The 16,474-nt window shown below is 36.9% G+C and overlaps 1 protein-coding gene across 2 annotated transcripts; it reads left to right on the top strand.

Annotated features, from left to right (window-relative positions):
* The first annotated feature begins 7 nt into the window (after positions 1-7).
* TYW3 (tRNA-yW synthesizing protein 3 homolog) lies at positions 8-15,621 on the top strand. 2 transcript variants are annotated; one of them, XM_045835401.1, is made up of 6 exons: positions 8-283; positions 3,314-3,394; positions 4,757-4,855; positions 5,068-5,139; positions 7,385-7,518; positions 15,151-15,621. In XM_045835401.1, exons 1-6 carry the CDS (start codon positions 110-112, stop codon positions 15,392-15,394), a joined length of 804 nt encoding a protein of 267 aa, XP_045691357.1. In that variant the 5' UTR covers positions 8-109; the 3' UTR covers positions 15,395-15,621. The 2 variants fall into 2 exon arrangements, with proteins under 2 accessions (XP_045691357.1, XP_045691358.1); XM_045835402.1 differs by having other exon boundaries at positions 254-391.
* The last annotated feature ends 853 nt before the right edge of the window (positions 15,622-16,474 follow it).

Raw genomic sequence — 16,474 nt, 5'->3', positions numbered from 1 at the left:
GAGAACGTAAAGAAGTTTGGACCACTTCGGCACCACTCGCTCCAATATGGCTGTCCCCGGGAGAAGGCGAGAGCTATTGTGAAAGCCCAAACCCTAAATCCCTCTTCGGATGGATCGTAGCGCAGAGTTCAGGAGATGGAAGGCACAGTGTCTGAGCAAAGCGGACCTCAGCCTCAAGGGCAGTGTGGATGAGGATGTGGCTGAGATTGTGCAGCTCCTGAATGGGCAAGAACAGTTTTTTACCACCAGCTCCTGCTCTGGCCGTATCATCCTCCTAGACGGGGTGAGCCTCCTCTGAGCCTGTCCAGCGCTTGCCTTGTAGTGGGAACACCAGGAGCCCTGTACTCACCCAGTATGAGACTCCATGCAGCCTGTTTGTGTTCTCCTTTTGGTGGGTGGTTTCAATTTATCTATGGAAACTTAAGAGGGTGAATAGACTTTAATGTGCCTACTAATCACCTGGAGATCTTTTAAAGTACACATTCTGATTCTGTAGGTCAAGTCTGATATTCTGCCGAAGCTGCTGGCCTGAGAATGATCTTGAGTTGCAAAGGCTAAAGAATGTGATTTTCTGAATACTACGGGAATTTAAAGACCTTCCAGCCTGAGGAAGCTGGTGACTTAAAGCTCTCTACCAAATCCTGACTGAACTTCACTAGGGTTAAGGTGTTTACTACCTCCTAGCGGCCCACTTCATTATTACAGCTCTTGTAATTTTTACATTAGGCTGGAAAAGTACAATACTGTGGTATATAGTGTGAGATAGTGGTCAAGCCCTCAGGCTTTGGAGTGATAAGGCTTAGATTCTAACCCAGTTATGGGAATTATTGGCTGTGTGACTTTAGGAAAGTTATGTAAGCTCATCCACTCCTTTCATGAACAGGATAATAAAAGTATCAGCTTCGCAGGGATTTTTGTGTAGAGCAGCGATTTTTCGAGAGGTGTGCTGCGGAAGGCTCACTGGTGTGCCACAGAATTTTTAAAATTGACCTCTTTTTCCTTAGATTGTCAAATTTTAAAAAAGGACAACAACCAACACAATATAGCAGCCCGGTGTGAATGAATCAAAATTACATCTGTTTATTGTCAGATCGGCATAAAATGTTTTTTTGTGTGTGTGCCTCAAAATTGTATTAATTAGTTCGTGTCATGAGATGAAAAGGGTTGAAAATGGCTGGTGTAGAGTAAGTGAGATAATTTATTTGAAACATTTAATGTTGTGCCTAGCTCGTATTAAGAGTACAGAAAAAGTTAGCTGTTTTTTTAATTTTAGCATTAGTTCTAAATTCAAAGTACGAAAGTCGGCGCACTCCTAAGCTCTGTTTAGATCCCTCACTGATCTCCCAAGTTAGCAAGGCTTGTTTATTTTTATATTGTTTCTGCTGCCTTTAGAGTAGTGGCACTCCTGCTGGGCTTGCTTTCTTCCCCCATTTCTACTACATTATTTTAGGTGGATTTCTGTGATGGTTTTATAAAAGTTCACTACACTACCGATTTGTCTACCTCAAAACATGTTACACACTGTTAATAAATGTACCGTTCTAAAGCACAGCTCTGTCAATGTCACTCATCCAAGCAGAAATCTTTTCTTACATATTTTTCACCATCAGAATATCCAAACTCCAAGTCTAGTATGGAGTTTGGATATGCAACCCTATTTTCTGTTTCTCTTCATCACTATCTATTTACTGAAAGTGAATCTTCCCCTTTTCATCTTGTATTTACCTGCCTTTGTCTTTGCCCAAGTTTGTTTTTCTGCGGCGTTTTCCCCACCTCTGCATATCTAAGGCATGACTCCCAAAACTCCCCTTCCACCTGAACACACCTACACACACACACTCACACTTGGGGGTAATAACTACTTCTTCTGAACTGCCTTAGGACTCTTTATGAACCTTTTTTTATTTTATGTATTATCTTATGGGAGTATTATGTTTATTTTCATTTTGCCCTATTTCAGGGAGGATTTGGATCCTTCCTGAAAGCAATACAAGAAGAAAAATTAAGAATGGAAATATCTGAGTAAAGGGGATATAGAAGCCAGTAATGATATTAATTCCTAAAACATGGCACTAGATTCTTTAAATCCAGAGGTTGGCCACATATTTGGCTCTATAATTTAGAGTAGCTAGCATAAAATCAGATACAAAAGTTACTGAGGTTATTGAATGAAATCAGATCAGTTATTTAGGACAAGCTCAGCTCTTCCCATTACCAAGGCCAGACAGGAAAGCCTCCTGTCTACACTGTAAGAATAGTCATTTTGTAGAAGTACAGTGATTTAAAAGTGCGTATGGTTTCCTGCTTCCTCTTTCTAGTATCCTTAAGGGTAAGATCTGTTTATACCCAAAAATACATAATAGAACATTGCAAATAGACACTTTTTCCAGTTAATAAGCAAAGAATCTGATGTTAAATATTTGCTGTCTTGAAGTTTTGACCTTTTAGTTCTAGCTTTGCCCTTTGGGACTACATGTAAAGTCACAGATTTATGCCTCTGGAGACTAGGGACATATAAAGGTGTGAACAGCTCAGGTGACAGTAAAAGAGTGGTAGGGATTGTGACAGCATTGCTTTGTTACAAAAGCAACTCTTTTTTTTTTTTTTTTAATATTGTGCCAGCTGAGTAAAACAGCTAGGGGAGAACTCAGAGCCTGCTAGTGTACATCCCCTTGAGTAATCCCTTTCCTCCTGCCAAAATCATCACCATGCTTCAGACAACATTAAATTCTTTTACCTTGATGAACACATTTAAAAGTTTTGTAATTCACTTTTCATTATATTTTCAATTACAGGTTACTTTTAATACTATTTTGTATTGGTTTCAGGTGCACAGCATAGTGATTAGACAATCATATACTTTACAAAGTGTTCCCCCTGATATTTCCGGTACCCATCTGGCATGATACATAATTATTGCAATATTATTGACTGTATTCCCTAAGCTATACTTTACATCCCCATGACTATTTTGTAGCTACAAATTTGTACTTAATCCCTTCACCTCTTACCCAATCTCTTAACTCCCCTTCCCCTCTGGCAACCACCAGTCTGCTGTCTGTTTATTTTGTTCTTTAGATTCCACATATAAGTGAAATCATATGGTATTTTTCTTTCAATTTCAAGCATTCTGGTTTCATTTTTGTTTTTGGTAAATGTTACCCAAAAGCCTACCTATTGAATTGTTCTTAGTAATACTTAAAAATCACCACTTGGGATTATTAATTTAAGAAAGCCAACCATATGTTACGCATTGTACTTAATATTTTTGTAAATATATGATTAAATTAAATTATGCTGTTTTTCATTTTAGAGTATAAATGGCTTTGAGGTTCAGAAACAAAACTGTCGCTGGCTACTAGTTACACACAAACCTTGTATAAAAGATAATGTGGTAAGTTTTTATTTATTAATTTAAAGAAATAAGCTTTTTAATTTACAGTCACTTTTAATATAGATGAAAACAATAGGAAATTCAAGATGATTTATGTTCATAATTATAATGGGTGAAAATTATTCATAAAGCCTAAAGAGAACTTATTAAGATGGCTTTCTTGAGTTGTAGTAGATGAAAGCAGAAATATTTATGCAAGCATTACTACGAATGTTCAAAAACACATCTTCTTGGACATAGCAGAGAGTTCAAAGACATTCAACACATTGGAACCAAAGATAAAATTTCATTTCTGCTATTTTATAACTGTGCAACCTGGTACAAATTGTAGAAGAAAGGGGGAGAAAGGATGCCAGGAGTAAAGGATTAGCACTTTTACCAGCATTCTGATGTAAATAAATTATCCATTACTTACCTGGACTGGATTGCTTCTTGAAATCGTTTCTATCTGTGCTGGATTATTTAATTTCCTAAATTGAAATGTTTAGATGAGTTCATATAAGTTTGTATTAGCCAAGCACTTACCTTACTGGTTAAGGCGCTCAAATGTTGTCTTCAGAGTACTCATTCAACCTCCATCTCCTTGTTTGGGTCCTAGTTCTCTGCATATTCACCCTTATTCTCTTCTGCTTCAGATTATCTTTGTGGCATGAAAGGTAGCTACCAGCAACCCCAGCAGAAGAAACTTCTTCTGAAGATCCATGTATCATTCTCAAAGAAGGACTCTGAATCATACTGCTTGGGTTAGGTGTCTTCCCCCTGAGATCAGTTATTCTTGCCAATAGAATGGAATGTCATTCCTGATCAGACCTAGGCACTTGGCATCTTTGATATTATGATAGTGGGAGTGATGAGTGACAGGGTCATGATTTACAGTCCCATGAAAATGAAATGGTGTGAAGGAGGGAGTGTGCTGCCTAGGGATGTTGGGCAGACAGAAATAATGACTGTCTTACATAAATTCTAGCTCGTACATGGATAACATTGAGACTATTATACATGTGTCTCAAACCTCAGTCTAACAATGGGGTATTTAAACAGACCTTCTAGTACAGTCTTTACCTACCATATTCCTTAATGAAAAATCTGTTAAGGAATTAAATATGGTAGTAGCTTACATTTTAACATAGGGCTGGAGAGAATGATGCAGGGATATATGGGAGAATTAGAAATCAGGTCTTTGAAAAGAATAAGCAGATTTATAAGCTTCTGGCAAAAGAAGCCCAAGAAAACAAGACTGCAAAGTTATTTTGGAAAAAGGATGCTGCAGGAGTCTTAAAGTTCCTGGGGAAAACAAGGTACATGTCATGAAGGACAGGGTCATATATTTGTGTCTGACACAAACACTTTTCATTTATTTAGATTGTAGCTCTGAGAAACGCGAATGGTGATGCTGTTTTGAAATTTGAACCCCTTGTTCTTCATGTACAGTGTCGACAGTTGCAAGATGCACAGATTCTGGTAAAACTTTGTAATTATACTTGAAATTATAGATACGTGGATAGATTTAATTAAGCCTTAAAAGCACCTACCAAAAATCAATGTGGTATTAGTTTAAGAAACTAGTTTTTAATTATAGGTTGGGCATTATATATGTTTCTGCAGTTTGTAGAGTTTAACAGTTTATCTGATTAATCAGATTATCAGAATTTAACAAATCTATTTTCTTACAGCATTCAGTGGCAATAGATTCTGGTTTCAGGAACTCTGGCATAACAGTGGGAAAAAGAGGAAAGACTATGTTGGTAAGATACCTTTTCGACAAAGAGACTTCTTTGAGCATGAAGATATCCAGATTATTGAAATAACTTAGACATCTGCTTAGAGTCCTGCCTTTAGTCTCTCCTTACTCAGATCTTCTTGTCATTCCCTTGCTCAAAAACCTTCAGTGACTTATATTTCCTTCCAGGCAAAGTTCGGAGTGGGCAAAGTCTAGAGCTGTTAGATGTACATTTGAGGTCTTATTTTGTAGTATTGTATTTTCTACCGTGCCCTCCTCATCCTACATAACCCCAAATTAATAAGCACGATGATGTGATGGAAAGAATCACAGATAGGGAGTCTAGAGCCCTCTGCATGAATACCAGCCAGCCCCCGGCTGTGCTATATGAACTTGGGCAAGCTCCTTAATCCCTCAGGGTCTGAATTTTCTCAGCCATATCAGAGCTCCAGCAAACTACTGCCCTAGCACAGTGGGGCCAGATCCCACTACATCCATTTGATTAATTACTGTTTCAGGTTGCTTTTGTGTTACAGTGGCAAAATTAAGTAGCTGGGCCACACTGTGTGGTCCACAAAGTTGAAAATGTGTACTCTCTCTCCTTTCACAGGAACAGTTTGCTGACCTCTGGACTGAGTGATCTCTTAAGGCTCCTTCTCAGTCCTACATCCTTTCTGAGTCTTTTACTGGCCAACCTAGCCCTAATGATTTGGCTCTATTCTGATCTGCTGTAGTATTTACTGATTGTATTTACTATTTGTCATGGCATGTATTTGTCCTTGAATTAATTTCAGATTGTCCTCCAATCTAGCTCCCTAGACTTTCCTACTTTCTATCTATTTTTACCAAATAGCCTATTTGACAAGTAGAAGTGGCTTCCAAAAGAAGAACCCTGTAAAGCATGATTAAATAGAAAGGCAGAGCCCACGATACGGGTCTGTGTCCCCATTTCGTTCCCCACTGCACCTGGTGGCCCAGCAAGAATAGAGCCATTCTTCTACCTTCCTCTTCTTTGTCTTCCGTGTTCAGTTACTTTCAAGATCCAGCATGTCTGCCTCTAATTGCTCACACCTGAGTCCACCTCTGTGCACCTTCTGTCACTACTCCTACTTAAGCCCTTATTCTGTCTCACCGCAGTCTTTACAGTGGTCTCCTGACTGGTCTTTTGGCTGTTTATCCAAGTCCCCCCATACTGCACTGTTAGAATCCCACCTTCTGAAAAGTCAGGGTCTCTAAGTATTTTCCCTGGTATTCAAGGTGTTATCCAAACTATTTTCTATCCGCCTTGTTTATGCTTATCTCCTGCTAGCATACTTACACTCTAGCTAGATAGAAAACTGTGGGTTCTTTCCCAGATGTGCCGTGTTCTTTCATGTCTTCGTGATTATGGATAAGTGCTTCTTCCTCGTTTTTACATTGGGTAATGTTGCACTTATCCTTTAAAATACCAACTCAAATGCCACCTTTCCTGTAAAGCTGCAGCCTGTCTCAATTGGTTGAACCTCTTTAACATTTCCTTAATGTTTTCTGTGTGTGCGCATGTGCACACAAGAACATGTGTTATAATTTTTCATCCACTTGTTTGTTTCACATTCTAAGGTATCAGCTCTTAAAGGGACTATGTTATATTCATCCTGTATCTTCACACCTAGCACAGGTACTACAGTGCAGGTGCTTAGTAAATGTCTGTTGAATTAATTTTTTTCTTCATAATAGTTTTTGTTGTTGTTCTTTATCTACTGTGTTTGGATTTACTTGTAACATGCTGACTGTTTCATCGACAGGGTTGCTAGGGTTGACCCAAAATCACTGAGAAAGCAGCCACTTTGTGAGACAGAGCAGGCATGGGTTATTCTTACAGCCTCACTGTGCTGAAGCAGCAGGAAGAGGCTCTTTCCAGTCCAGTTAATTTGGTTTTCCCTTGAAGCTTCTGTTGCGATTTTATTTATTTCTTTTCTTTAAATAGTGTATTAAAGCTTTTTAAGCTTTAGTGAGATTGAAACTTAAAGTTATTGGAGCCTTTGATATTATCTGCTCTCTAAAACAATGTGTAGAATGACTTTCTTTAGAAATGACTTTATATGATGGGAAAAGCTATTTAATCTCCTTTGATACAACTGTGTTTAGCTAAATTATATCAAAACATAAACCTATATGCTGTAATGGAACTGAACTATGTTTAAAAACAACCCTGACTAGGGGTTTTCTTTAGTTATCTTCAGTGTCTCAAGTACATAAGTCTTCCCAGCTAAATTGTTTGTTCCTTGTAGGCTGTCAGGAGCACACATGGCCTAGAAGTGCCATTAAGCCATGAAGGAAAACTGATGGTGACAGAGGATTATATCGACTTCCTACTGAAGATAGCAAATCAAAAAATGGAGGAAAACAGGAAGAGAATTGAAAGGTACATTAATTAGATATTTCCCTATTATTTTAATATGTCTAGATCATCTATGAATACACTAATACATACCATCTTTAGTTTATATTCCCAACTACTTTTCCATTTGTGGCCTTATCATGAATAATAAAAAGATGATCAGAGTAATAGATGAAAGTAGGCCAGACTGTAATGTGTACTAAGCAGAGCATACATTCCATGGGGCACAATGGGACAAATGAGTGTTGTTAATAGGCATAAAGGAGAGAAACGTAATCACTCGGTAAGAGGGCCCGATAGCCATGGGACCATAACTGACCGAGTCGAAGGCAGCCACGGAAGGCACACACTGCTGCTTGAATATGATCTCCTGGAGACTAGGCTACTCGAATCTCCTTTTGAAGAGGTTAGGCAGGTTAATTTTTAGCCTGGTAAATATTTTACACCTCTGGTGAGTTTAGTACCCATCTCTTATCATGGGTTAGATCTAGAATTGCCAGAATTGTCCTAGTAGGAAGGATTATGGCTATTAATTCACATTTTTATATACTTCTTCTGTTCTTAAATTTCACCTCATGCTAGATAATACTTTTACAGTGCTTTTTCCAGTTCTTTTCCAAGAATAGTTTTTGGTATAAAGAAGTGACTATTTTATATATATATATAAAATATATATATATATATATAACGATATATATATTTATATAATGATAATGCCACTGACCTACCACCAAAAAAGATGTACATTTCTGAGTTATTCAAGTGGTGATGGCCAACTTGATATCATTTGTAGTTTCTTGTTTCCCTTCTCCCTACTCTCTTGGCCACCTCTTAACCAGTCAGTGTCTGCGTAAGTGACTTGTGTCATTCTTCTCTCCCCATCCTTCCTGGCACTTTCTTTATTCAAGACCATTGCCACTATTAGCTTGTCTCATTGTAGAATGCTTCTAGTGTGTCTCTCTGTAAGCCATTATTATTATCACTGTCAAAATCCTATCTGTAAAATGCAAAGGAATTTTACTGCTTACTTGCCTGCTAAGGCCAGAGGTGCCAATGGCAGCAGTGTTGCCTGGTGGAAAGAGGTAGAACTGGGTTCCAGAGCTAGAAGTGAGTTCAAATCCCGGTTCTACCACAACTTACTCAACTTTCTTGGCTTTATTTTTCTTATATCTAACCGGGGGTAAATACTCATCTTAAAGAACAGTTTAGTATAAAATGTCATACGTGTAATGATTAGCGCTGGCCCGGTTATAGCATGGGTTCCAGGGTCGGTGAGCCCTTCTCCTTCTGCAGTGACACATCCAGAGAACAAACCAGTAATGACGGCAGGGTCACTGTCCAGGCCTTTTCTACCAGGGCTCCTAACTTGAACAACAGGATTTACAAATTATTCAAGTGACTTTCCCTCAGCTTTCCCAACAATGGTACCACTCTAGATGCATTGGAGAGAAGTTAATTTATTATTTACAATGGATGTCTTAGGGCAGGAGGGCTTATTTTTCTAGCAGACCTGTGGTTGAAGAAAGCCAAGACATTACCTGGCCACAGAGTGCTTTGAACAAACATTCTAAATAAAGTGATAAAGTAAGCAACTGATGAGCACCCGGCCACTCCACAGACAACAGAGTTTGGACTATATGTAGACTCTCGTTGCTACCATTCCAAAAGTTTGCCACACTTGTTATATAATAATCCATTGAGGTTGTTTGTTAAAACATAGGAGGAAGCAAACAAATCAGTTTTTCTATTTCCTTAACTTGAATTTCAACAAGATTATAAATATAGCCCAAGATCAAGTAGTTATACACCTGGTGAAGTTAATTGAGACACATTCACCAGCTATAAAATCAAATTATGTTTTAAATCCGTTGACTCAAGGATACGTTTTGCGATTATAGTATATATTCTACTACCAAGGGAGTCACGTTCATCATGTAAAATCAGTGAAAAATTAAAGAAGGGTAAAAAGTGTCCTAAGATACTGATGAGAAGATTACATTAAATTCAGAAAGACTGTACAAATTAGGGAGCTCCTTTGGGAACAGCTGCACTTTCAGCCAAATGCAGAGAAGGAGTCGCTTTTCTGATGTTGAAAAGAGGAAACAGTAAACGCTGGAGGTGATGGGTTCTGCAGTCAGACAGTGAGCACTAAAATTGGTTTGTCACAGGACCAAAATGTCACAGTACCAAAATATCACAGTTAAAATAGCTATAGTGAGAGAATTTTTAAAGCTGAGGTCTAAATGAGTAACATTTTATCAACAAGAAATTTCCTGCAAATGTGAACAGTCAAAGTCAAAGGGTAAAATATTTTCAATAGAAAAAAGTCTTGTTTGTGACCACCAGTTCCCAAGCCCACTTCTCAGCAGGACAAGTAAGACAATTTTATACATAATAATTTCTAGGGAAAAAATGGAAAGTTTGGAGATCTACTTACCAGTTAGAAGAGGAAGGCTGTCTTTGATTCCATTTATATGCGATCAGGACCGACTTAGATCAGATGGAACCACCATTCAGCTCCGAGTACAGTGAGAGTAGTCATGTCTTTTTTACCAACTGTGGAATAAGAAAGTAAATGTTCAATAAAGTAGCTGAATATATTGGTATATAATATTGTTGATAAAAATGAAGCAAATTGGAGAGAAAAAGTAAATGAATCTATTTACAGTGGTTGGGTCTTTTTATTTTGTTATTATTTTGTTTGTGGTTATTATAACAAAATTGACTGTTTAGGCTATTTTTAAGCACACAGTTCAGTGGCATTGAGTACACTCAGTAACCACCCGTCACCACGGTCTGCCTCGAGAACTTTCTCATCATCCCTAACTGAAACTCTGTACCCATTAAACAGTAACTCCTCAGTCACCAAACTCCTAGCCCCTAGAAATTACTGTTCTATTTGTATTTTTTATGAATTTGGTGATTCTAGATACCTCATAAAAGTGGAGCTATTCAATATTTTCTTTTGTATCTGGCTTATTTCACTTAGCATAATGTCTTCAACATTAAACTATGTTGTACGATTATCAGAATTTTGTTTCTTTTTAGTGCTGAATAATATTTCATTGTGTTTATTTACCACGTTTTGCTTATCCATATATCTGTCAATGGACGTTTGGATTTTTTTCACCTTTTAGTTCCTTTGAATAATACTGCCATGAATGTGGGTGTACAAATGTCTGTCTGAGAACTACTTTCAGATCTTTTGGGGTATCCCCACTAGTGGAATCTCAGGCCCATCTGGTAATCCTACGTGTCATTTTTTAAGAACTACCATACTGTTCTCCACAGGAACTGGATTGTACCATTTTACATGCCCACCAGCAGTGAGCGGGGTTGTTTTTTTTTGTTTTTTTTTGTTTTTAAGATAATGGCCATCCTGACAGATATATGGTAATATCTCACTATGGTTTTGATTGGCACTTTTCTGATGATTAATGACATCAAGCATTTTTTCATATACCAGTTGATAAGAATTTTCTTGTGTCAGACACAGAAAATAATGATTAATATATCACTGCTGCTTTCCTTCCTATTTCCCTTCCTTCTGAATTTCTCTTACTATTCTACCTGTTGGTTAAATATTGTTGTCCTCCAGGACTCTGTCCCTGTCCCATAGCTTCAGCTACTTCCCCACATTCTGGTAGGTCTTCCAGATCTTTCCCCAGTCCTGGGCTCATATATCCATTAACCTGTTGAATGTAGGTAATTAAAATATCCCATCAGTCTTTCCTTAATATCTTTCCTAGCCTAGTCTCAACCCCATAGCCATTTCCTTGGCTCACATTCATATTATCACTTACCAGTTTCATTATAGTTCATGCCTCAGTGCAAAACAGAAATGTGAATCATACTGCTTTGCAATTATTTACGTGCATGTATATCTTTCTTCTACCACAATGTAGTCACATTGAAAATGTAACTGACTTCTCCCCCTCATCAACCACACACACACACACACACACACACACACACTTTAAATATCTCTTATCCTTGATCTTATCCTAAAACCTTACATAGTGTCTGGCTCACAGTAAAATGTACATGTCTATAGAATTAATCATAAATAATAAAGTAACAAAAAGTAAAATACATTGAGTTCCCCAAAGACAAAAATGGCTTCTTATTAACCATTATCTTCTGTGTCTGGCACAAGAAAATAGTTAATAAATGTTTGCTAAATTTGGTTAACTGACTTTTTCCATCAGTGTGCTGCTTTTAATGCTTCAAAGCATTAAAATGGTCATTCTGGAGCATGTGTAAGATGGCTTAGACATGGGGTGAGCAGGAGTGGGCTCTGGCCACATAGTCCAGGTAAAAAGTGACAGATCCCTGAGTAACAAGGTGAGCGGGAGTGATATTCCTTGAGCATACAAGCCTGTCTCTTAGCCCTGTTCCCAGCACCTGAGATAGGCTGTCACATGCATGTTTTTAAATAAAAACACTAGAGCTAGTTAAAATCTAAATGCAGAATATATGAAAATAGCTGCCTTTGTTATTTTTGAATAATGGAAGCCTGAAAGGGTATGAAGTTGCACCTACATTTATTAATGTTTCCTTCCTATTTCAGAAGTCAAAGAAGTAAAAGATTCTATTGCGAGTGGTCCTATAACGGACCTGAAAAACAAGAATTCATTTTCACAGCACTAGCCAGAAAGGTTTTCTCAATGGAAAGAACTGAGTACAAGTTGCCCTATGGCATGGTGATCTTGACTGCAGAGGTAGAAAAACTGGAAACAATATGATTTCCTTTTGAGGGGAGAAAAGAAACAGTTACCTGAATATACTCCAGACTCTTTGTGTTGCCTGTGAGAGCTCAGAAAATTACAATTACACTTGGAGAATTGGATTTTCGAATGCTGTGTAAAGGACCATAGAATAAGGGGAGAACATGCGATTGGAAAACAAATTTCTGACTTAATGCATAAGATAGTTTCTCAGTGGACTTTTTGAAAGCTCCCTCAAAAAAGGAGAAAGTATTTGATGGTTTTATTCTGGGCGTTTAGTACAAAAGGGTCTCTGTTCCATTTACCAGTTGTTTTGTGATGCCCCAAGGATGCAGGTTTGAGTTCTTTAGTGGAAGATTAAAGTAAAGCACCTGTTCCTCTTTAATTATCTTTTTGTGTGTATGACTAACAAGATATTTTATGTAAGTTGTTAATTCTCCATGTTCATAAAAGAGCAATTTAGTCTGATCTGTAGTTTTCTAGGAATAGAGTATAATCCAGAAACAAAAGACTTGGCTACCTGAGTGTACAGGCAGGGCTGGGTGGAGAATGGTAGAAGATGAAGGTGCTTTCATGGGTAGTCTCTTATGATCAGCAAAGGACTATTCACACCATTCTGTGGCATACTTGGGTTTATGTTTTAGATAAAATGAGTCATTCTGTTGGGTCATTTTTTAAAGCCATTTTAAATAGGCAGTTTGGATGATGGGAAGAAAACCAGTCCTTGAAGTCACCCAGGATGATGGGAAGACTAGAAAGATCAAATAAAGTGCAGAAGGTTTCATAAATAAGGGACTGAACAGAATTTTGTTGGAGGACATGAGGGACAGATGCAGGAGTTTAGTCTTGGCAAAGTCTTAGCCAGTTGAATTCTGACCTTATCTCTCAATTCTGACCTTATCTCTCAACTCTGACCTTATCTCTCAACTCTGGGTGTGAAAGAATAAGCAGTCTCCACTTCTGAGGAACACAGGGCAGATGGTGACTTTGTGGGTCAGCCAAGTTTCCTTTGAAGTGAGGATGTACAGGGCGTGTTATATGATGAGGTTGTTACCAGGGAGCAGGCTTTAAAAATTGTATGTCAGTTAATATTTTTCAAAGCCTTTTGTGTGCATTTCTTACTGTACAGTTTTACCTTTTACTATGCATCCCTCTATGAGATTGACTCCTTCACTGAAGGAATGTCTATGAGCGTGTATTATATGGCAGGCACGCTGCTGGGTATCAGGGTGTAGAGTGGTTAGCATGTAAGTTCTTGAAATATGGACAGGGTGTGTAGTAATCATGTTAAGTATGTATTAGAATTGTGTGGACTATTTAGGAATAGGTAAATATCTTAGGAAGTTTTTTAGAGCCTTTGCAAGTAGAATTAAACCTCTCCATTGAATTAAAGAAAGAAGGAAATTGGTCCAAATGGCAGTCTATTCTGTAGATATTAAAAATTTCCTGTCATAGTCTCCAGTTAGATTAGGATACATAAGCTTGACAAGATCCCTACAATGGCAAGGAGTCTCAGACTCCAGATCATTCTAATTTGAGACATTTTTTGCTCAGTAGTTAAGTTATTTACATATTTGGCATACCAGGTGTGTCAGCCTTATACTATATGCTATGAATATAACAGAAAATAAGATAGATGGGGGTCCTTGGTCTCATGGAGTTTATAATTTATGGATAATAGCCAATTTTATAAATGAAGAAATTGAAATGAGGGAGTTTGGAATTAGCCAACCCAGCATTCCCCATATAATCTGCAAAGCTGGTATGAGGCACATGCTACACACCACGCCATCTTGATGCCTTCAAACATGCACAGAAGGCTACTGTGTCAGGCAGAGATTCTCATTAGGTGTGAATGTGGGAGCAGAAAAGAAATGTAGCCCAGTTCTTAGGGAGAAAATTTAATTGTATCATAAAATTAACATTAAAACTCCAGTAGAAAAATGACTAAAGGAAAAGAACAATTCACATTAAAAAATTTTCAAGTAGCTAATGCAAAACATTCCATTTCACTTGCAAAAAAAGAAATGAAAATTGAAATAGTAAGATACCATTGTCACCTATCCAATAGAGCATGTTTTTTGATGGTAATATTTAACATGTGGATGAAGTGGTCTCTCAAGTATTGCTGGTAGAAGTATATATTTTAAACATACATTCTGGAAAACGGTATTTCTTAAGAACCTTAAAATATTTATACTTTTTAACCACATAATTACATTTCTAGGTATCTGTCCTAAAGAAAGACCTAGAAATTTAGATCATATCATTTTCAAAAATGTTTGTTACATGGTTTATATTAGGGAAAATTTGAAAATAAATTAAGACTAATGTAGATCACAATGTTACACTAGTATTAAAAAGTGTTATTTTGTAGTTCACTTGAAAATAGAGAAAATATTTTCAAGAAATATTAAATTTGAAAAATCAGTGTAAAATTCTATATGTAATATCCCAATTGTGTAAAAGATATGCAATGTATAAACACATTGATTCAGAATACATTAATAAACCGGAAAGAATAAAAATATTGAGTGGCTATTTCTAGGTAGTTTTATCAAGGACCTATATTTATAACTTTATATATTTTCTAAATCCTCTAAATTAAGTTTCTATTACATGTATGATGTTTTTATAAAGACACATTTTTTCTACTTTGTTTGACATCTACATTTGGAATTGAAATTGAAGTAGAATAGAAATTGACAAGAGGTGATTCCAACCCGTTTTCAGGATTATTCTTAAAAAACTGAAAGTAAATTTTTCCCCTAATTAAACAATAATAAAAGCAAAAATTATGCTATTTATTTGATTCATTTCAAATTTTAAGGTTACTAGGACAGATCAAATTTATATAATTTATAAGTTCTGGGTGTATTTCATTCAGTTTCAAAACACTGATATAACAATTGTACTTATTTCTTCACAGGTTTTACAGTTGCTTACAACATGCTTTGGAAAGACAAACTATTACTAAGTCCTATCCCAAAGAGAAAGTCAACAAGAAAATTAATGCATATTCTCCTAAGAAAAAAAGAAACCAAGGAAAAGCACATGACGGATGTATTGCTGAAGAAAATGATAAAGAACTTGAAAACAATGACAGTCCAGGCATCAGTGCTGCTGTCTTCCCAGAAGATGATGAAGACCTGGTTCTCACGTGTCTTTGGTAGAATAATGTTCCCAGTAATTATTATAAAACTGCTCTTTATAAGAGTATTTTAGTTTATTCAGTGTATCAGACATTCAGAAAAGCAAGATTTAATTTTCCTCTTTTTTTAGAGACACTCATCTTATAAACATAGATACATTTTTTAAAATAACTGTGTATAATGCTTGTTTATTAAGTACCATCTATTGAATCACAGAAATTCATTACAAAAATAAAATTCTGATTTTTAATGCATCTTTTTTATTGTTTTAATTTCCACTTCTGCAAAATAGGAGAACTGTAATACCCTTTCAAGAGAACCTGAACATTAGGAATATTTGAATAAAAATCAATATTTTACTTATTTTTAACTTTGAAACCTTCAGCCTCTAAAGGCATGTCAGAGTTTTCCTGTAGCCATGGAGTATAATGATGACTTTTTTTTTTTCTCTTTTAACCTTGTGATTAAAACAACTGATGCCTTTTTGCTCAGGACAAAATATCTGAACCATCTCCCCCTTTATTCTCACAAACCAGAGATTGTTGTTGGCACAGTCTTCAATGAAACAGTGAGCATAGTTTTTCACTAAAGCTGTTCAGAAATGATAAGACACAGGGATCTTAACACATGCCCTGTGGAAAATTACGAGGAACCGGAAGGCTTGGGTTTGAGCTCTGACTGCTGCACAGAAGTTGGAGGTCCTTGAGCAAGTCACTTAATTTCCAAGGGCTTCCATTTCTTTCTTAGAATAGTTGTGACATTTACTGTAGGGGTTTTGACAGGAACAAGTTAAATAAAAATGTGGAAGTGCATCTATGTTACTATTTCCCATTTATTTTTATTTTTTAATTTTTTAATATATTTTATTGATTATGCTATTACAGTTGTCCCAATTTTTTTCCCCTTTGCCACCTCCACCCAACGCTCCCTACTCCCTCAGGCCATCCCCACACCGTTGTCCCTGTCCATGGGTCATCCGTGTAAGTTCTTTGGCTACTCTGTTCCCTATACTGTACTTTACATTCCATGGCTCCTAAATTTGTACTTCTTAATTGCCTCACCTCTTCACTCATTCCCCCTTAAACCCCCCTCACATCTGGC

This window comes from Phyllostomus hastatus, unplaced genomic scaffold (assembly GCF_019186645.2).
Source record: "Phyllostomus hastatus isolate PE091 unplaced genomic scaffold, TTU_PhHast_1.1 phas_contig_209, whole genome shotgun sequence".
In the NCBI taxonomy this organism is placed as follows: domain Eukaryota; kingdom Metazoa; phylum Chordata; class Mammalia; order Chiroptera; family Phyllostomidae; genus Phyllostomus; species Phyllostomus hastatus.
Note: the sequence above shows the minus strand (reverse complement) of the source record. Positions and strands in the feature narration are given on the sequence as shown.

Excerpts from the sequence above, each read along its gene's own strand:
- TYW3 (XM_045835401.1), top strand. The coding sequence starts at position 110 with ATGGATCGTAGCGCAGAGTTCAGGAGATGGAAGGCACAGTGTCTGAGC. Across the intron at positions 4,856-5,067 it reads TGCAAGATGCACAGATTCTG|CATTCAGTGGCAATAGATTC; the intron begins GTAAAACTTTGT and ends ATTTTCTTACAG. Across the intron at positions 7,519-15,150 it reads AACAGGAAGAGAATTGAAAG|GTTTTACAGTTGCTTACAAC; the intron begins GTACATTAATTA and ends ATTTCTTCACAG.